Raw genomic sequence first — 20,972 nt, 5'->3', positions numbered from 1 at the left:
GTGCAGGGTCCTTCTGAGAGTGAGGTCCTGGACACAAGGCATATATACCGAGGGCCCCAGGGGACAGGGCAGGCGGAAGGGTGTGGTCTGAAGCAGGCCTGGCTCTGTGCCAGCCGCCCCCCCACTCATCTCCCCAGCCCCTGAGACCCCTGGCCGTGGGCCCAACTGGGCCTGACATCTTCGCCAAGCCCAGGACTGCACTTGTCACCCCAGCTGCTCGTGCTGCCCGCACCCCTCTGTGTGCCGTGGGCTCACGCCCAGCGGCCGCCCCTCCCTGGGCCGGCACCCCGCTCCTCTCCCTCCCTCCCTCTCTGTCTTTCTCCCTCCCCCTCCCCCCATCTCCAGGTCCCAGCAGATCTCTGCATCCTCAGAGGTGCCCTACCCCCATCCCTGAAAGAACCCTGCAGTCACACCTGGTCCCCTGTCACCACCAGCACCAGGACAAGGAGAGAAATATCACCTCTGGCACAAAATGCAAGGGGCATCCCATAATCAAGAAACATAGTGCCCATGCAATATTTCTAAAAATCAAAAGTAATGCCCAATGCAGGGTGAGTGGAATAGCGAAGCTGCAAACAAAGACAGCGTCAGTGTTCTGATTGCTTGCCGCAGGCTTCCGTGTGGCTCAGCGCGGCCCTGCTCCAGACCCTGTCTTTATCTGGACTTCTAATACTTTGTTTATCATCAGTTGTATTGCATTAATTGTGACTTTTTAAAATTTGCATTAAGATATTTTCTTGATCTCTCAGTGTTTTGGGCACCTCCTTGAGTTTTGCATGCAAAGTGAGTGCTTCACTGGCCACCCACAGGCCCCTGTCCACTGGGCAGGGCTGGTGAGAAAGTTCCCAGATAAGAGGACAACACATGGGGGACAATGAAAATAACTGCTAATGTGCACACTGAGGTCTACGGACCAAACACTGCCCCAACTCACTCCCTCCCTCTCTCCCTCCCTCCCTCCCCACTTTCCCACCTTCTCAAGTGGCTGCTATATGCTGAGCACTGTCAGAGACTCAGGATAAAACAGACAAAGTTACACTTCCCTACCCACACAGAACCCACATCCTGGTTTGAGGAGAGAGACAATAAAATAAGCAAGAATCAGCAAAATGTGAAGTGTACACTGCTACGTGCCGAGGAAAAGAACCGGAGGAAAAAGAACCAGAGAGCAGGCTTCGAGGTCCAGGCCAGGGAACCAAGAGTGAGGTCACTCCCACCCCAAGCAGAAGAGTCTGTTACTTGACCCCCTTTTTCAGATGAAGAAACTGAGGCAGCTTGCCCAGGACGAGTCAGAGCTGGGTTCTCAGCTTGGACAGCGCGGTGCCAGAGGGCGTGTTGTGGGAGGGGGAGCAGACGCAGGCACCAGTGGAACCAGGTAGGGTGAAGGAATGGGACTCTCCACGTAAAGGTGCTGCTCTACATTGGGTAGGTCTGTCTCCTCCTCCCTAAGGGAAAGGTCCAGGTCGGCTTGTTCAGGGGGTCCTGGTTCCTCCATTCACTGACTGAGCCCCAAGGGTAGGGCCAGCCTGGTCACCCCCAGTGCCTCTGCCACACAGACCACCCCGTGGGTGGACCCCTTTAAGGCTGGCCCTGGGGCAGGCAGGATGACTGCCAAGTTCATTCATCCAGGGGCCCCTGCTGACTCATGCTTATGAAAGTGATTTTCCTGGCCCCGCCCACCGCCCGCCTCTTTCCAACCCTTGAAATACCCTCGCTTGCCGGGGCCTTTCACAGCTTCTGAGATCCCCAAGGGGTAATGGTGGACCTCCCTCAGCGGGCACCCCGACTTCCTGGCCCTCATAGTGTCTGACCAGGCCAAGCTTCCTGGTCTCCTTCATCCCCTGCTCGTCAGGTGAGTGGCCTCGGCAAGGCACGGAGATTGGGAGCGGAACGGTGGCACGTCCTGAGTAGGGGAGGCAGGCAGAGTCCTGGAACTGGGCAAGGGAAACCCCCAGGTGGTCCTGGGAGGAGGCCTGCCCTGGCTTCCCAGGCTGGCATGATTCTCCGCGCCCCCCCGCCAGGTTCCCCCTCTGCGCCATGCCTGTCTCCAGGTGCCTGGCAACCTCAGCCGGACAGCTGTCCCGCTGCCCGCTGTCAGGACACACCCTGGCCACGTGACGCTGCTCTTGGCAGGAGAGAGGGAGGTGTGGCTACCCCAGGCACGCTGCCCAGTGGGCTCCAAAGCCAGACTAAGTGCTTCCCTTGGGGCCCCCACCTCTCCTGTTCGAGTGGGGCAAAACTCCGCCCCGCCCCCCGCCCGATGCCTGAGCAGCCAGCGCCGTGAGTCCCAAGGACTCGGCTTCTCACGGAAGGCTAGGGTGCGGAGATCAGGGTGTCCGGGAAACCTCAGGGCTCGCAGGGCTCCCGGTGCGGGAGGCTGGGTTGGCACAGTGCCTCTTCATCCTCCCCTGCCACAGCCTCATGTCACTGTCACTTTCTTGGTGGACTGACAGGTATCAAGGGGAAGGATTTTTGCTTGTGGGCGTGGTCTCACGGTCATGGGCAACCAGCAAGCCACCTCCTCCCTCCTGACCTCCGGTCCTCCCTCTGGTGAGGAAAGCCCATGAGCAAGGGGCCACCGGAGGCCCTGAACCCTGCAGCCGCGCAGGCATCCCAGAGACTTAGAGCAGTTTGAGGCTTAGTGGCCTCAGAAGCACCAACTGGGCTCATGCAGAGGGAGCGTCGTTCAAAGAGCGATCATTTCCGTTTTGCTTATGCTTATCTGCTTTTGTGAATTTGAATCCGTTTTTAATATTAACTTTCCTTAGATGACATTTTCCATCTTCAACCAGAGGGGCTGAAACAAACAGCATTGAAAATGGACTGCTTTGGCTCCGTGAAACTAAGTGTAAAAGAAGTGGGAACAAAAACTTCCAAAGTGTCTGTTGCAGTTTGGCAGTGGGCCCTCCTCTTAGGCTATACGGCCCTCAGCTGCTCAGGGCTTCGGGCGGCCGTATCATTGCACAGGAAATGACCTTTTCCAGTTGGCTCTGGGTGGTAACCTCATGTGCATGACATCCAGAAGCTTTTGGGAGTGAGCACTGGACCTGGAGTCCAAAAGTCCTGGTGGTAAACGGGGCCCCTAAGCCCCCTGTGCAGCATAACGAGAGGCCACCAGTTCTGATCCCTCACCTGTCAGGGAGCAAGTTGGCATGCTTACCTGGGGGGACATGGATGTCTCAGTAGTCCCAGCCCACAGGGATCAAATGCTAGCTCCAGAGGTATGGCCTCACCTCCCCCAGCCTCAGTGTTCTCATCTGTAAAGTAGGTTACTGTGAGGTTTAAAGGAGCTAATGCTCAGGGGGCATTTAGCAAGGACATCACACATGTCCCCTTTGCTGTTCCTCCTGGGGACAGTGAGGACAAGGAATGGGTGCCCCGGGCTGTTTGAAGGTACCAGGAGAATGAGGAGAAGGGCTCTGGGAGCTGCAGTCCTGTTCACAAGGGCCGCTGGTGGTTACTGAGAAACTGTCGTATCCCAGCTGGGATTTCCACCCCCTGGCTGCACACCCCCCCACCCCTCCACCCCCGCCCCCAGCGCTGGGGCACAGCCTAGGGTGAGTGGATGAGCTGGAGGGACCGATGCTTGTGCTGCACTCAGCTGGGCGGGAAGGGCCTCTGGCAGGGAGCTCTCGCAGCCTGTCACACTGCACTCCAGAAAGTGGCCTGGGCGCACTCCAGCTCAGCCCGTGCAAGCCAGGGCAAAACTCCTCGCACACCGCACGGGGCCATAGGAAGCTTGCTGGGCCTCAGTTTCCCCATCTGTAACATGTCAATGATTGTAAGACTACCTATAACAACCCAGTTAGATAAAATTAAATTAGCTAATGTACATGGAGTGTTTAGGACATACTTGGCACCCAGCCAACTCCACAGAAGAACAGAAATGTTAGCTGGTTGTAGTGAGTGGTGGTGGTGAACCCCAAAATCCTCTCCTCAGGCACACAGCACAGGCCTCCCCCTGCAGGGAGCCAGGCCCGAGACTGTGCACCCCGATGTCAGCGGATGCCACCTTTTGTTTCCTCAGAGAGATGCTGGAGGACACAGGTTCACCTCAACAAGAGAGGGGGGCTGTCCCGGGGCCTAGGCCCCGCCGAAGTGAGGAGCCCTGCCTGCCGAGTGGCATGGCCCCAGGCAAGGCCTTGGCACCAGCTAGCTCTGCGCTTAACAGCCTGCTGCATGACACGGAGGAGCTTGTGTGGCCTCCCTGAGCCCTAGTTTATACATTGTCAAATGGGACGGTAGCATTAACAGTACTCTCTGCACCCAGTCAGTGTGAGGAGGACTTGAGGAAAGGATGTTAGATACCCAGTAGATAGTGAGCGCTGAGTGCCCACCCATTCCTCACACAATCACGTGGGCGTTGCCTTGTGGCCTTCAGGATGGCAGGGCTGCTGTACAGTGGGTAAGGCCGGGCCCTGTTAGCGGGGTTGGGGGTGTGGAGAATGTGGGTCTGGACTCTCCAGCAGCAGCTACTCGGTTAAAAACAGGGTTTGGGTCCCTTCAAGTGATCTTGGCCTATGGCCAGCAGGGGGCGCAGGTGCTCCAGAAATGAGCAGGTTTACAGGCATTCTCCCCAAATCTAGTTACTCCAGGTTTCCAAAGTCCCCCCAAGTCCATGTGTTCCTGCCCAGCTCCCAGGGCAGGCAGTGAACTCAGACCTTTCCCTGTGGCTCCAGGCAGGTGCTTCACATATATGACCTCACTGTCCCCAGCAGCCCTACGGGGTTAGGGACATTATTCCCATTTACAGATGAGTAAACAGAGACCCAGGGATGTCCAGAAATGGGCCCACGGTCACCAACTGGGAAACACCTCAGTGGGGCCAGGCGATGGCTCCAAAGTCCACCAGACTACACCCAAGACCTGAGGTCTGGCGCGATGGCTGGCACAGCCCTGCTGAGCAGGCCTTGCCTTCTGGGTTGGGCAGTGGAGGCCCCATGGAAGGTGACTAATAGGCTTGGGGTATTACTCCCGCCCCACTGGTGAGATGGGGAGAATGACCCAGGCTCAGAGAGACAGAGGTGACCAGGCCGGGGACCCTGAATGACTGGAGGAGGGGGAGGGCCTGACTGGAATGGAGCAGGTGTGAGGAAGCAAGAAGGGAGAGGTCAGGTCTCCTTATATGCCTCAGGGAGGACCTTGGGCTTGACCCCAAGGGACACAGGAGGACATCCTGTGTGAGGTAAGGGACCGCATGACACCCAAGGCTCACCCGGTGGCCCTTCTTTCCCTGTGCCTCCAGGTCAGCTACCAGCACCAAGCCCTCCGCCAGCTGCAGCCATGAGCAAGTGGAGGAAGGACCACCTCAGCACCAGCAGCCCGGAGCCCCTGGAGGTCGTCATTATCGGTGAGTGACGCCCTGGGCGGGGGAGAGCTGCATTGGGCTCTCCAGGGTGCCCCTGGGGTCAGAGATCAGGGGCCAGGCAAGACCCAACCTGGGCTTTTTGTCTTTAAAATAGGTCGCTGAGTGTTCACTATGTGCCCAGGGCTACACTTACAGTGTATGCAACATTGTTTAATGTAACCCTTCCAAGAACCAGCAAAGGAAGAGCAGCCAGGCGCAGGCCCGGACCAGTCTGGGTGGCCCCGTGCACTCCCTGTGCCTGGCACCCTGCTGGGTACCTGAGGGATGGGCTAGCTGATGCTTTCGGTCCTGCCCTCAGGTCTGCCAAGATGGGGGACAGATGGCCCCTCCTCCACACAAGCATCAGATCGAACCACATGACATGTGGTTCATTTTTATAAGTCCAAACGGTTGAACATCAGCAGTTTTATGTGGTTCATTCTTTTATAGTGCTGTACAATGGGTAATATTCTAAATGGCACAAGATAAAGAAAGAAGAGATGATAAGAATAGAAGCAATGTCATGAGGTTAATTGCCCAAGAAATGACACAGATAAGTTGTGTGACTCATTCAGACGTGGGGGCAGGACGCCCACAGGTGGTTTAGCACCCCTCCCGAGCACCCCTCCCGAGGCCCCAAGATTCACCCCCCCAAACACACAGCAATCTGTGCCACCATATTTCGCTCCTCCATCTGACCAACCAGGCTGTCAGCTCTGGAAGGACAGGACTCATTCTAAATTAGCTCAGACTCTCTGAGTAGCTGTATGGACCACCAGCAAGTTAATTAACATCTCTGTGCCCCAGTTTCCTCCAGTATAAAAGGAGGAAGAGAGGAGCAGGTGCTTGCTGCAGTTACTGGGGAAGCTCAGTGGGACAACCAGGGCACTCAAGGGCCTAGCATGACAGCCGGAGCTGTCGGCTTATGATTAATTTATTATTAACATCCCTTGACACAAAGCTTGGCACACAGTAAGCACTCAATAAATGTCAGCGGTTACTACCACAAAGTTGTCGTTTCAGTAATACAGCTCCTGGCACCTCGTAAGCTCTCAGCGATTGTTCATTGCTTTTTTAGTGATTGTTAGTATATACAGAGCCTGGCACGTGCTAAGGGCTTTTAATAGATGTTTTATTTTTATGAATGAAGAGTAATTCAATGACCGAGTCAGGTCAAGAACAAAGCCCTAGGCAGCTGTGGTCTCCTGCACCTCAAAGTGCTGTCCTCTGACCCCGCCCTCTCTCCCCAGGTAACGGGCCTTCGGGCATCTGCCTGTCCTACCTGCTGTCTGGCTACACCCCTTACATGAAGCCGGATGCCATCCACCCACATCCCCTGCTGCAGAGGAAGCTCCTGGAGGCACCGGGGGTCTCCATCCTGGACCAGGTGGGTCAAAGCTCCAGAAACCTAAGTGGGCATTTGTTAGAAACAGGACCAAACAGGGACAGGAGAGGCCACAGAATCAGCCACGAGAACTGAAAGAGAAACCGGGACTCTCTCTTGAGATCTGCAAGTGCCACATCAGCTTGTCCGGCCCCCCCTGGACCCGTGGCTCTAAACTGGGGACCCTTGGCAGCCCCTGTAGACAATGTCAGTTGTCACAGCTGGAGAGGTGCTGCCACTGGCCAAGAGGGTGGCAGCCAGGGGTGCTGTTCAACGTCCTGCAATGCACCAGACCTCACCAGCCACAGAGAGCACCCAGCCCAGAGGTCAGGGGTGCCCGGGCTGAGCCCCCCACCCTCAGTCCCCAGTTCCACTGCCTCCTGCCCAGCCAGGCTCACGGAGCCCCCGCGCCACGCCCCTCGCCTCCCCAGAGGCCATCCATGGCGCGCCTCCCCTCCAGGCAGCCTCCGTCCTCCGGGTCGCCAACCACCCCCCAGTTGGTGGATGAGGAAGTAAGCCACGTTCGGTCCAGATCAGCAGTTTTCAAAACCCTTTCCACAGAACACTAGTTCCTCAGTTAATACGCTGAGAAAATGCTCCTACTCCAGTCCGAGCAATGCTGGCTTGGCAAAATTAAACCTCTGCAGGCCTCGTAGGAACCTTTAACATGCCACTGGGTACTGTCTCCTTCTGGGAGGCAGCCTTCCCCCGCCCCTCTGACCCCCGACATTAGGATGGGAAAGCAGGATGGGGCAGCCTGCCCCTGGCGGCCCCTCTGACCTGCGCCCCCCTGCAGGACCTGGACTACCTGTCTGAAGGCCTCGAAGGCCGGAGCCAAAGCCCTGTGGCCCTGCTCTTCGATGCCCTCCTGCGCCCAGACACAGACTTTGGGGGAGACATGGAGTCTGTGCTCACCTGGAAGCTCCAGAAGGAGCGAGCCATCCCCCACGTGGTCCTGGGCCGGAACCTGCCTGGGGGAGCCTGGCACGTAAGTGGGCCCGGAAGGGGTGCGAGGGGATTTGGGCCGAGCCTACACAAAGTCTTGGGGAGACCGCCTCCCTAACTCAGGGTTCGGACCGTTGCGTCTCCTGCCTGTCCCTATTCACTGCCCCTCCACTCCCCCCTCCCTCTCCCATTTCTCTGCGTGAGCTCAGGCTTCCTGTACCCTCTGGCCCAAGCGGGCTGGGGGCTAGCAGAGGCCTGGACCAACAGACCGCTTTTCCACACAGTCCATTGAAGGCTCCATGGTGACCCTGAGCCAAGGCCAGTGGATGGGGCTGCCAGACCTGCAGGTCAAGGACTGGATGCGCAAAAAGCGCAGGTGAGACGGCCCTGGGAAGCCCAGAGTGGGCGGGGAGCACCCAGGCCCGCCCTCTACCCTGAGCCCAGGAGCCAGAGGTCAAGGGGTTTCAAGGCTCATCTGGTCTGCCTTTCTCGGACCCCGAGGGGAAACTCAGGCTCTGATGGGGAAGGGACTTGCGCAGGCCCACACCAGAAGTGCTCAGCAGAGCTGGGCTGACCCAGGTCTCTAGTCCAGTGCCCCCTCCTCCTCTCACATGACCGGCCCTCCCCCTGCTTCCCAGTCCTCGGGCCTCCCTGCTGCCCCTCCCCCAGTCTGAGCCCAGCCTAGAACAATCTCTTTCCCTCTAGGTCAGCTAAAAGGATCCACTTCCTTCCTTCCTTTAGTTATGTCTAATGCTTTTGCATTAGGAACACAACCACACTATAGAAAACTGAAAATTGAGAAAGGAAAGACGACTCACCCCAGCCCCACACATCTTGGGGTATTTTCTTCCCGTCTTGTTTCCTGCCCCTTAACGGCCTCGCTGCGCACCACCGGCTGCCCTGGAGAAACAGATCGCTGAGTAAATGCACCCCAGCCTCTGCTCACCCTGGGGCTCGAGGCGTGGGGTTGCCCAGTGGTCCAGGCAGAGGGTCCCCGCCCCCGTGTGGTTGTCTGCCCTGTTTCCTCCACCCTTGGGGGCTGTGACAGGGGACACGCCACCCCCACCCGGCAGGCACCCCGCCTCTCCAAGGCTCACTGTCCGTCTCTCTGATGTTCGTCTCTGCAGGCTTGGTAGGAAAACGTCCCACACGCAGCTGTGTGTTTACAGGCAGGAACTCGTATCTCACTGGCAGACATTACCCTTCTATATCCAATTTCTAAAATTTACCATTATGTCCCAGCATTTCACGTGGTGGTGGCAGCATTTGCAACCACCTTTTTCAAGGCCACGTAATATTCCCCAGGGAGGGCGAATGACTCCACAGCCTACTTCCTGTGTCCCAGGCCCTGCGCTCTGACACTGGAGCCAGAAACCAGGCAGATGCACTCCCTACCCTCGAGGTACTGCCGCGGATCCTAAGTCACTGCCCCATCTCAGAGCTTTCCTCCTTTCTAACGAGCCATTTCTATAAGTGATACTGAGGTGACATCTTAGCACAGGTCTTTAAAGAAGAAAAGGTGGGTGAGAAGCCCAGAATGATTTCCAGAGTTCCAGTTTCAGTAGCAGACTGCCAGCTTCAGTAGGAGGCTGACTGCAGTGGCCCTGGGGGATGTGTCTGTGTGTCACTTAGGATTCCCGTTAAGTGAGTTCATCTCCAACACTATGTCCCCAGCTGGGGACAGTGCCTTCCCCGAGGGCACCCGGGCAGACGCAGGGAGGGACGGGAGGGTGCCGCAGCCTGCACCCCTGCGCCAGCCACTCTGGCCCTCGGCCGAGCCAGGGGTGACAGTGGGGTGACGATGGGTGGTCCCGGCTGGTCCTGCGTGTGCTGGGGACCAGGCTAGTGCGTGCTCTGCAGGGGTTCCTTTTGTAGTCAGCCCCTCAGTGAAATACACCATGCGTATAGAAAAGTCCGCAACGCCTATGTGTGCAGGTGGATGAAATTTCTCAAAGTGGACACACCTGGGTCCAGCCACCCAGACTCAGGAAATAGATCCCCCCCTCCGCAGAACCCCCCAGGCCCCTCCCAGTGCCCACCCCCCTCTCCTCCCCAGAGGCAACCACAGTCTGGACCTCTAACTGCACAGACTAGTTTTGCCTGTTTCTGAATTTATGAAAATGGAATCCTACCATATTTATGTTTGACACTGTTTCATCCTTAGAAGTAATGTTAACAGTGGCCAAGCCTTTCATGTCACTTACTGGATGTCAGGCTCTCTTCTAAGCTCTTCATTCATATAGCCATCATCATCCTCACTCTGCGATGAGGAAACTGAGGCAGAGGGTTTCAGGAAACCGCTCACTGGGACAGGGGCAGGGTACGAACCCAGGGCACCCGCCTCTAGAGGCCGCCCCGAGAAGGTACTCATATGGCCCCATTTTGCAGAGGAGAAGACTGGGGCTCCGGAGAGGTGCCACCACTGGCCAAGTGTCCAGGCTGGTGGGCGCACAGCCGGGGTTGGCTCCAGGGCCTGGTGCCAGCCTGGTCATTCCCTGTCCTGCGTGATCACGCCCCCCACCCCAGGTCCACTCTCTGTCACTCACCCCTCCATGTCCTCCTCCACAGAGGTCTTCGTAACAGCCGCGCCACGGCTGGGGACATCGCTCACTATTACGTGGACTATGTGAGCAAGAAGGGCCTGGGCCACAACTTCGTGTCTGGCGCTGTGGTCACCGCTGTGGCACGGAGGATGCCCGAGCCCGGTGTTGCTGGGGCCCGAGACCCCAGCCCCCTCTTCCAGGTGAGCGGCTTCCTGATTGCCGAGGACCAGAGCCGGCAGCCCTTCTCCCTCTGCGCCCGCAACGTGGTCCTGGCCACAGGCACGTCGGACAGTCCGGCCCGGCTGGGCATCCCCGGGGAGACCCTACCCTTTGTCCACTATGAACTGTCAGCCCTGGAGCTGGCCATCCGAGCAGGAACACTGACTCCGGCCTCGGACCCCATCCTCATCGTCGGCGCAGGGCTGTCAGCGGCCGACGCGGTCCTCTACGCCCGTCACTACAACATCCCCGTGATCCATGCCTTCCGCCGGCCCGTGGATGACCCCGGCCTGGTCTTCAACCAGCTGCCCAAGATGCTGTACCCTGAGTACCACAAGGTGCACCAGATGATGCGGGAGCAGTCCATTCTGTCGCCCAGCCCCTACGAGGGCTACCGCAGCCTCCCTGAGCACCAGCTGCTGTTCTTCAAGGAGGACCTCCAGGCTGTGTTCCAGGACCCCAACGGCCTCCAGAAGGTCTTTGGCATCTCCCTGGTGCTGGTCCTCATTGGCTCCCACCCCAACCTGTCCTTCCTCCCTGGAGCGGGCGCTGACCTCGCCGTGGACCCTGAGCAGCCGCTGAGCACCAAGAGGAACCCCATCGACGTGGACCCCTTCACCTACCAGAGCACGCAGCAGCAGGGCCTGTATGCTGTGGGGCCGCTGGCCGGGGACAACTTCGTGCGGTTCGTGCAGGGTGGAGCCCTGGCCGTGGCCAGCTCCCTGCTGAGAAAGGAAGCCAGGAAGCCACCCTAGCACCCTGCCTGACACCCTCACACCTAGGCCCTAAAGAGGAGAGGAGGTCACCACAGCCCTGGTGGACACACAGTGCCCAGTAAGGGAGTGGGGCCTTTCCTGGCTCACGCAGCAGTTTTCTCGGATGAAGAGGAACAGGAGCCCGGGCTGCCTGGATACGGGGCAGTGCCCGGGCTGGGAGTGGGAGTGGTGGCTGCAGCTCTGTGGAGACCCAGACCTGCATTTGGGGGGTGGAGGGAAAGGTGCCAGTGTGAGCGGGGTCACTAGGGTCGGCTGGGCGCTGACCCAGGACTCCAGGCCCACTCCTTCCAGAGTCGGGTTCCAAATAAAGCCAGCACCTGCCTTTCTCCCCGTGTCTGAGAACTCTGTGTTTGGGGAAGGGCCCAGTGCCCGGGAGGCTGCTCTAGGAGCTGGGGGTGGGGGTGAGGGAGCAGCATAGGGCCATGTGGGAGGAGGGCCTTGGGCTGGGGGTTGGGAGACACGGGACAGTGCCCCAGGTGTGGCAGATAAGGCAGTGTGTTCCAGAAGCGAAGGGAGGGTGTGTGAGGAATGGAGTGCTGGGGAGGCTTCCCAAGGCCCCTCCCACTCTCCCTTGTAGCATATTGTTGCCTTTCAACCCTCAGGCTCACCATGCTTCCTGCACCTGGCCCAGGGCCTTTGCTCAGCAGCCTCAAGCCCAGTTCCCCTCCTTTCTTTAACCCTTCCTCCTCTTTCCACTCTCTCAGCATAGAATCACTTGCTCAAGGAAGCTTCTTCTGGTACCAACCCCTCCTCGAGCATCAGGGCAAATTCCCAGCTCGTGGCCCAAGGTGCCACCTCTTCATAGCAGTTCCGTTCTAAAGGTTCATTCATTTGTGGAATCTGTCCACTTTCTGGCTCTGTCCACTCGGATGTAAGCTCCAGGAGGCCAAGTCCCCCTTTTGCCCATTATTGGGACCCAGGGCCTAGCACCAGCTTTGCTCCTTATCGCATCCGCTGGAGAGTCAGGGAAAGAAGGTGATGGGGGTGAAGACCGGTTCTGGGAGGAGAGGTCTGAGGGAGCCTCATGCCCGTAGGAGCGAAGGATGGGCGCCCGCGGGAGTGGCGGTGGAAGCCCGGAGAGCGGGCACCGACGCCTGGGGCTGGGGCACTCCATACTCGGCAGAGGGCGCTCCGTACTCGCCGGACACCGCGCTCCGGCCCCTGCGGGGGCGCCATGGGCGGGGTAGGGGGCGTCCTTGGTGGGGGGGAGTGGGAGACTTTCAGGGGAAGGGGGAAACTCCCAGGGGCGCCTCCGCCCGCGCGCAGCCAGACCCCCACCAACCCAGAGCCTACTGGGCAGCCCCCTCCCAGGCTGAATCGAGGTTCAGCCCCCAGATCAGCACCCCGGCGGGCAGCCCTCAGCCGCCGCGCGCGGTCGCCAGGGGAGGTGGGGCGGTGGAGACCAGGCACGTGGCTCGGGGTCCGGGCGGAGCGCACACCCCTCCCCGCCTGGTCCCCGGCGCCGGCCCGTCCCCGCGGTGGCCGCGGCCGTGGGGGCAGAAGGAGGGAGGGCGGGGCGGCGCCGGCGGCAGCGCCGGGGAGGGGGTCGCGCGGGGGCGGGCCGCGGGCTGGCGGGCGGGGGTCGGCGGGCTTCCGGGCGGCGGCGGGCGCGGCGCGATGTGCGAGCGGGCGGCGCGCCTGTGCAGGGCCGGCGCGCACAGGCTGCTGCGGGAGCCGCCGCAGCAGGGCCGGGCACTGGGCGGGCTGCTGCGCTGGGTGGGCGCCAGGATGGGCGAGCCCCGGGTGCCGTTGGTCCCCGCCGCCCCCGACGCCCCCGACGCCCCCGCCATAGACCCCGGCCCCTGCCCGGGCCCCGCCTCGCTGCGTGGGGGCACCGCTGTCATCCTGGACGTGAGTACGCTCGGGCCGGGACCCCAAGACCCCTCCTCCCATGGCAAGAACCCCCCAACGCCACCCTCCTTCGTCCTCGCCGGGACCCCCGAGGCCCCCTCCTCCCTGAGCAGGGGACCCCTGGCCCATCCCCCTCGGCAGCTCGGAGCAGGACCCGCACCCGGCCCCTCTGCATCCCAGAGCGCGAGCCCCCAACCCTTCCACGTTCGGATCGGTCCCGATCTCGGTCCAGTCTCATCTTTTGACCCAGACAAACCCCTCCTCCCGTCCCCTCCCTCAGCTTCTCGGGATTCCCATCTCTCGGAACCGGGATCCTGGAGCCCCCTCGACCCGGCCACCGCCCCCTTACTTTTGTCCTGGCCAAATTCCCGTGTTTTTCCAGTCCTGCACGCCAACCTCTACCCTCGCTCCTGCTCCGGGCAGGAGCCCCTGACGCCCCCAGCCCCTCCTCCTCTCCATCCTGGGGCCCCGCTTGAGTTGCTACTTTCCTAAGACCACCTTTCCCTTCCTGAGCCCTGTATTCTCATCCTCGATCCAAGACCCTTTCGCCCTGCCACCCTCTGTTTGAGAGCGAAGCCCCCGGCCCCCCTCCTCCTTTGCCTCTCCTTTCCGTACAGCCGGAACCACCCCCATGGGTCCTGAGTCTGGACCCCCGGCTCCCCCATCACCACCCCCACCCACTCTGAGTCTCCTCTGCTCTCCATTCCCTCCCCCACCCCACCCTCACCTTCCATCCCTACTCACCCCCCCGCCATCCTCTCTGGAACCCAGACTGCCCACCTCTGGGAAGCCAGCTCCACCTCCTCCTCCCCAGTGGGAGGGAGACCCTGCAGGGTGGGTGGCAGGGGATGGGGGCCTTGCCCTGTGGAGGGCTAGGGGAAAGTGGAGGGGCTTCATCCTGCCCACCCCTCGCCCCCACTGACAGACTGCAGGGCGGTGGGACATGCATGTCCCAGTGAGGGTCCTGCCTGGTGGGTGGTCCCAGGGGTGGGAGTGTTTCGAGTGTGTGTGGTGGTTGTCTGGGGTGTGTGTGTGTGTGTGTTCTGCACATCTCTGTGAGTGTAGGGGAGCGTGGATTTTCTCTTCTTTCCTGGAACCCCCAAGCTGGCTGGGAGCAGAGAGGTCTGGGCAGGGCAGGGAAGGTGGAGCTTTGCTGGGAGTGCTGGCGGTCCTAGTGCCCCCCATACCCGCACACATGCACAGCTGGACACACAGGGAACCCTCCCTCCCAAGACCCCAGCAGAGTTCACAGCGGACAGCCCTGGGCCCACCCGTGCAGGGAAGCCAGTCCAGACGCTTGGTTCTCTTCTCTAGCGGTACAGGAGTGGGGCTCCCCGTCCCGGAGTGCCGCGAGAGGGCTCTGAGACTCCTTTTCCTCATCTGTGAAGTGGGGTGATGAGCGGAGGTGGGGGCTCAGGGCTCGTGCAGCCTCCCGGAGCCACATCATGTGGCGTGTCATTCACTTAACACCCAGGCCCCGGAGCAGGCACCTGAGGGTGGGACCCCAGCCTTGAGGAACCTTGTCACCAGGAGCACAGGTGTGGGGTGCCCGGGCTGACGCTTTGAGGAGGGTCTGGAATGCTCTGATGTCTGCTCCCCTTCCTGCCCCAGCCACGGAGGCTCCTGCCCAGTGCCCTGGAATCAGGTTCAGCTAAGGAAGGGGGTGACGTCCTTCCCAAGGAGAAGCCCTCCCAAGCTGCTGCTTCAGTTTGTCACAGCCCCGGGTGCCTGGTAATGGGTACCTGCGCTGCCACTTGGAGGGGAGGGGCAGCTGTCTTTTATCCCAGGGAAGGACTAAAGGCAGGATGGCTAGAGGGGCCAGTGCCGCCTCCTCCTCCCTCCATGATGGCTTACCTGGTCCCAAAATACCAGGAGGAGGAGGAGGAGTCTGGTCTCCAATCTCAAGCTGTGGTTGGGGTGGGGGCGTGGACCATCCCTCCCCATCCCTGCCTGATGCAGCACCTGGGTTTCTGAGCTCCCAGCGCACTTGCGCACCCAGAAAAATCCCATCCTGCTGTGGCTGGTCCAGGTGCCAAGCCTCAGGGTTCCCTTAGCAGACACCCCTGTTCAGATTTACCCCAACCTCCCTGAAGGAAACTGCGGCCCCAAGGGTTTCTGGGAGGGGTGTGAGGGTGTAAAGCCTCTGGCTGCGTCCATGGGACACACATTCTGAGGGTGCGACTGAACGTGCAACAGGGGTGAAGCCACGTGGACTGACGGCTCTGGGAGTGCACCACAAAGCATGTGGACGGCGTGAGCCTGAGTCTCCACATGCGTGTGCGTGTGTTTGTCAGCGTGGCTGTGGGCAGGCTGGCGGCACAGAAGGGAGGGTGGGCGGCTGCTTCCGCTAGGGTGGCTGGGAGGGCCTCTGCCTGCAGCATCCTTCCCCAGCCCGACCCGGGATCCCAGCCAGCCAGGGCTCCTCCTGGGGAGGGACAAGTGGGGGCTCTGCTTCCCAAGCCACGTGGGGAGTAGTGGGATATCTGTGTCAGGTCAGGAGCCGCCGGAGGGCGCCTGCTCCCCTGGCCCAGAGCTGACTCAACCAACCTCTCTTCTCTGCAGATTTTCCGCCGTGCGGACAAAAATGGTGAGTTTCCCTCCCAGGCTGGCTCCTGAATGAGGACCTGCTCTTTTTCAGGGCAAAGGATCAGAGGTAGGGACTGGACAACCTTGAACCTAAAGGTGAAGAGTACAGGTCTCTGGAGTCTGAAGGCCACATCATGGTTCTGCTCTGTGCCTCAGTTTCCCCTCTAGGACTCCCATATAGTTCCTACAGAGCAGGGACGCCAGGAGGGTTCTGTGAGTTGATGTCTGTGAAGCCAGGACGGCTGTGGTAAACACTCGGTGTGTCAACCCTTATGCAGCTGGGCTGGGCCAGGACGGCCCAGGCGGGGGGCCTAGAAACCGCCACTTAAGGAAGCCCCCGGCCTCACTCAAGGCCCCTCATGGGCCCTGGCACACTTCCCTCCTCACAGCGGCCTGATGCAGTCGGTGCTGAGTCCTCTGCTCTGTCAGCTCCGTGCTGGCCGAGAGGTTACGCGCCTTGCCCTAGGCAGCCCAGCTCGTGAAGGCAGGCGAGGCGCTGAGCACAGCTGCGGGCCCTCAGTTTCATCCCCGCAGCCCCCGCCGAGGCCCAGCCCACACTCCTCGTGGGGCCTCAAGTCTTCCCAGCCGCCACCGAGCAGCCACGGGGGTTGTCACCAGGGTTAATGTGTGTGGGGGGTACAGAGCCTGTGGGGGAGAGGCGGGGCCCTCCTCAGGCACAGAGGCCACCTGGGTCAAAGCCCTCCCTCAGCCGCTTCCCAGCTTTGTGACTTCAGGCCGGTCACCAAACTCTCGGGCCTCAGTTTCCTCATCTGTAAGTGGGGGGATTGAATCTGGTGCGAGGCTCAGAGGGCTGTCATGAGGATGGAGAGTGGATGGAGCCCTGGCCACTGAGCCCCTCAGCTGGGCAGGGCCAGACGTTCCGATTCAGCCCAGCACGGTTTGAAAATGTCGTGTGGGCAGGGGCTGGAGGTAGTGCCCACGTGCGGGTGAGAGTGGGTGTAGACACAGGCAGAGACACACAGAGGCACGTGCACGCACTTGCTGAACACAAGCATTTGCTGCTCTCCCCAGGCATCCTTGGGAGTGCAGGGCACCGGGGGGCGGGGGGCGGCTGCTCAGAAGACGGGAGTGTGGTCTCAAGCTGGGCCCTGGGCGGAGGGTGGGAAGGAGACAGGCCCGAGGGGTTACAGGGGCACCGGTGGCCTCTGGCTGCCCTCCCTGAACCCAGACTTCTCCACAGAGACTGCATTTCTCTCCAGCAATAGACTCCTGGCATTTGAAAGGTCACTGTCAGAAGAGGCTGAGCTCATGCTAATTAGGGAAGACACCTGCAAGTGGCCCACTGGGGCGGAGGTGCCAGGCCTGCTGGCCTAATTGGGTAGGGGCCTGGCGGGGCCGGAGAGGTCGCTTCTCTTATTAGCTGATCTGGGTTCATTAGGGCTGTGGTGGGACATTCATGGTAAATGTCAGCTGGGAAGGCTTTGTGCTCTGGAGGCCTGGCAGTCTCTCCTGCCTGCCTTCCTGGTTTCAGACTGGACAGAGGCACAGAGAGGCAGGAGGATGCGGGTGGGGGCAGGGAGACTGCCAGCCAAGCCCGGGCAGACATGAGTGGTCAGTCATAGCGCACGTGCCCGGACTTGGCTCCAGACTTCCATGGGGCCCTGGGGCTGGAGGTCTCCCACGAGACCCTGCGCCATGTTGGGTTGAGAGCATGGACTCGGGAGCCAGATGGCCTGCGCTGGACTCCAGCTGTGGGGCCTGTGCAAGTCGCTTAACTGCTCTGCCTCAGTTTACGGCTCTGTAAAACAGGGGTGGTGGTGCTACCATGCCATGGGGGGCGCTGAAGCCTAAATGAGTGAACACACAGTAAGAGCCGCATGTGTCTGCCCTGATTCTACACTGTGATTCCTGGTTTTCATCACGGATCTTGCCAAAGGGAACTTGGAAAGTCTCCTCATGCCCAGACTACAAAGAACCATAGCTTAGAGTTTTCATTTTTCACAGTATCTCATACTATTCATGGTAGGTTTCTGAATCTTCCAGGTGGGTGTATTGGGGTAGGGGGCTCTTGCATTTGAAAGTTACAAACTCCTTCTCCCTCTGTGTCACTGAAGCCTGAGCTTCGAGGGCGAAGGTGTCCTGGGACCTCGCCCCCAGCCCCCCATGCACGCACCTCACATTAGTGTCCTCACTCTTTCCCAGCCCCTGATACTGTGTGACAGGTGGAAGGAAGTCTCCAGAGGGCGAGGGTCTCCCTGCCCTGAGCTTGTCCTTTTGCCTGACTCTGAGCCCACACAGAGCTGCTGGGAGCAGAGGTAGAAGCTCTAGAGCATTTAAAATGTGGGAAGGACCTCGCTCAAGGAGTCTGGGCTCAAGGAGGTCTGCCAGGTCCAGTGGGGCAGGCTGTGTCCGGCACAAGGGCATCTCCCTGAAGGATGTGAGGGCCTCAGGTCCAGCCTGCACGCCGGCTCCCAACCCATCCCCCACCCCCAACCAGGAAAGGATGCCTCCTTCTAATCCACAGAGAGGTGCCTTGTGGGCTTGCAGGGGCTTTGACTGCAGCCTAGCTGGAAGTCAAGGAAGGGGGTCTGCATAGAGGGGCCGAGCTGTGCAGTGCAGTGCCATGGGCTTTCCATTCTCCCTGGCTTCCACTGCCTCCCATGGACACGGCTCCTTTAAGGAGCAGGACTGATCCTGGAGGAGGGGGTGATGGTTGCAGGGGGCCGGAGATCAGCCTGCTGGAGGTTGGTCCACAGGTGTGCTCAGGTGGGTGGAGCCAAGGGTGGAAACTTGAGGACTTTTTCCCCTGGAGGCCCTGGGGTTCTGCAGTGAGCCCTTCCCTCAGTGGCTCTTCTGCGCCCAACCCTGAGAGCTTCAGCAGTTGTGCCAGGGTGACTGCAGGTGGAGGGAGAAGTGGTGAGACAGGGGAGGGGAATTCAGGAGGGGCAGGTGGCACGCATCAGCTGCGGTGCTCTCTTACAGATCCTATCCCCTGCCCCCGCCATTGCAGAACCACAGCACCCACGCCCAGCCCCGAGGAGGGCGGTCCAGCACTGGGCTCAGGCCAGCCACCTCCTTTCCTCATGATTTGGCATCTTGATGGTTGCATCTGTGCCAACGGTGACAACCGTCACACCTCAGACCATGCAAAGGCTTGCCGGGTGGATGTGGCAGAACAGAGAGGGGTCAATCCCTCTCCCCAAATCAGGACATGGGTGCTGGCATTGGAGATAATTTAAGTGTGGGGAGATTATTTGGGTATTTGGAAGAGAGAGAGAGGGGGATCATCAGACTTCCGGCTTTGGACGTACCTCTTACAGGCGTGGTGCTGCCGTAAACAGTGCCTGCCCCTGGGCGATTAGGTGGATCACAGGAGGGAAGAGTGCCTGGCAGTGAGTAGGTGCTCGCTGTTGAATTCATGCAGACTGGGCCCCTGGCAGGCTAGCTACTTCTTGTTCCTTGGCTTGAGGATTATCTCTAAGTAGGTGTTGGTCTGTTGGTTTGGGAATTTGCTGAATGAAGCACTAGCTCTCTGTGAGCTGGAGTTTACTGGTTCATTTGGGGATTAGCCTGCAGGCGGGGATTAGCTGCTGGGGTTTGGGGTTTATCTGTTCGGTAGTTTGGGAGTTGTCTGGATTTGGGGATATCCTATGGCTCAGACACCAGGCACTCTTCCTCCTTCCTCCTTTCTTTGCAGACGATGGGAAGTTGTCCTTGGAGGAATTCCAGCTCTTCTTTGCAGATGGCGTCCTCAATGAGACGGAGCTGGAGGATCTCTTCCACACCATCGACTCTGATGACACCAAGTGAGCTGAGCCCTGGCTGCTGGAGCGGGGTGCCCAGTGGGTCTGGGAGGGATCTTCCTTCTCCCCCAGGGGCCAGCCTCCACTGTCCACCATCCTGGAGGTGCAGGTGCCCTGCAGTCCCCCAACTCGTTAATCCAGAAGTCAGAGCCCCCCACCCTGCTACTGGGGTGACCCAGGGAGCGGGCGGTTGCTACCGCTTTGGCAAGTTGGTCTTTACTGAGCACACGTGGCCGAGTGGAGAGACCCTAGATTCTGCAGAACGTACACAGGCTGGTGAAGCAGGAAGCTGGCAGTCACATCACCCTTCTGCTAACTCCACCCAGCTCTGACCCAGCGCCTGGGGTTTCTTCCTGGACCCAGAAGTAGTGCTGTCATTTTGACCTCAGGGGACCCCATCTGAAATCAAACCTCACCCCAGTGCTAAGCCTAACTCTGCTTACTTTTTTCTTGACATTAGTTTACTTTCAGTACTACTTTGTATTGGGTTCAGGTGTACAGCAGAGTGATTCGATGATCACATACTGTAATTTCCTTGGGGCTCCCCAAGCAGGATGAGCCCCCTTCTCCACCCGATAGATACCTGGCCACCTTCCTCAGGCCCCCTCCGGGGAAGACGACCACGGTTCCTGGGAGGGTGCCTGGGGCAGATTTGATAGGTTGGGATCCCCTGACACAGGCTGGAGAGGGCTCGAACAAGGAGCTGCCACCAGGCCTGTAGGTGGCAAGGGCCCCGGCACAGTGGTGGCCTGGGCCAGAGGTTGGGGCTGAGAGTGTTCTGGAGGTGGGGGGTGGGTGCTGGGGACCAGGGCGGGACAGATGGAGCAGGCGTGGTGATCCAGGGACGGCCACTTGAAAGCAAGAGCTTCCCCCTGCTGGCTGCAGGCTTTGTGTCTGGAGGTCTTTGAGAAGCTCCTGCAGCCCCTGCTTTGAAAGGGCTGGTGCCTATTGGTTTTTCATTCTCATTTGGTGCCTTTTGTGGTGGGCCAGATGGGTGGGCGAGAAAGAGGTGCTGGTTTGAGAATTTAGCCAGGACAGCAGACAGGTGGGGGTGGGGGTGGGGAGGGCTCACCAATGCACAGAAGGTCAAAACTCAGAGACCTTTAGGAATACTTCCTTCAATGCTCCCCCGGTCGAAACTGTAAAGATGTGCTCCTGGGATGCTGAATAGGCTTTCCGTCCAAAACAGCGCACACGGATCAGAGCGATCGGTGAAATGCTAGTTCAAACACAGTTAAACAGGCTTCCTTTCTGCAACACTTGTCGGAACTTTGACTGTGACATGCAAATGAGGGGAACCCCCGAGACAGCTTGCAAAGCCTCTGAACCGGTTAATTGGCCACAGGAGCCTTGTCCCAGAGGCACCTGGTTGAAACCTGGGTGGTGCGGAGCTCACTGTCACAGGCCAGGCCCTCCTCTCTCAGTGAGGACACTGGGGCCCAGAAAATGAAGGTTTGGAACCTGCACAGACACTTGGGGACCCTGGGCGCCCACCAAGCACACGCCAGAGTCACACATCTCTGTCCTGAGCCCGCTTCGCTACACGCACCTTCACGG

At 59.7% G+C, this 20,972-nt stretch overlaps 2 protein-coding genes across 3 annotated transcripts in view; both read left to right on the top strand.

Annotated features, from left to right (window-relative positions):
* Positions 1-1,719: 1,719 nt before the first annotated feature.
* On the top strand, positions 1,720-11,540 carry OSGIN1 (oxidative stress induced growth inhibitor 1). The gene is made up of 6 exons (XM_045819205.1): positions 1,720-1,852; positions 5,246-5,350; positions 6,598-6,734; positions 7,528-7,719; positions 7,961-8,052; positions 10,245-11,540. The coding sequence occupies exons 2-6, from the start codon at positions 5,284-5,286 to the stop codon at positions 11,191-11,193; spliced, it is 1,437 nt and encodes a 478-aa protein (XP_045675161.1). The 5' UTR covers positions 1,720-1,852; positions 5,246-5,283; the 3' UTR covers positions 11,194-11,540.
* A 1,291-nt stretch (positions 11,541-12,831) lies between these two features.
* Positions 12,832-20,972, top strand: part of NECAB2 (N-terminal EF-hand calcium binding protein 2) — a 28,662-nt gene continuing 20,521 nt past the window's right edge. The window contains exons 1-3 of one of the 2 annotated variants that reach the window (XM_045818865.1): positions 12,832-13,065; positions 15,628-15,652; positions 19,310-19,418. In XM_045818865.1, coding sequence (XP_045674821.1) covers positions 12,832-13,065; positions 15,628-15,652; positions 19,310-19,418 — 368 coding nt within the window. The remainder of the gene's footprint in view (positions 13,066-15,627; positions 15,653-19,309; positions 19,419-20,972) is intronic. The other variant, XM_045818866.1, reaches the window with a different exon arrangement.

The sequence above is a fragment of the Phyllostomus hastatus genome, unplaced genomic scaffold (genome assembly GCF_019186645.2).
Source record: "Phyllostomus hastatus isolate PE091 unplaced genomic scaffold, TTU_PhHast_1.1 phas_scaffold_345, whole genome shotgun sequence".
Taxonomy (NCBI): Eukaryota; Metazoa; Chordata; class Mammalia; order Chiroptera; family Phyllostomidae; genus Phyllostomus; species Phyllostomus hastatus.
This window is presented reverse-complemented; position numbering and strand designations above follow the sequence as displayed.

Excerpts from the sequence above, each read along its gene's own strand:
- OSGIN1 (XM_045819205.1), top strand. The coding sequence starts at position 5,284 with ATGAGCAAGTGGAGGAAGGACCACCTCAGCACCAGCAGCCCGGAGCCC. Across the intron at positions 5,351-6,597 it reads CCTGGAGGTCGTCATTATCG|GTAACGGGCCTTCGGGCATC; the intron begins GTGAGTGACGCC and ends CTCTCTCCCCAG. Across the intron at positions 6,735-7,527 it reads GGGTCTCCATCCTGGACCAG|GACCTGGACTACCTGTCTGA; the intron begins GTGGGTCAAAGC and ends GCCCCCCTGCAG.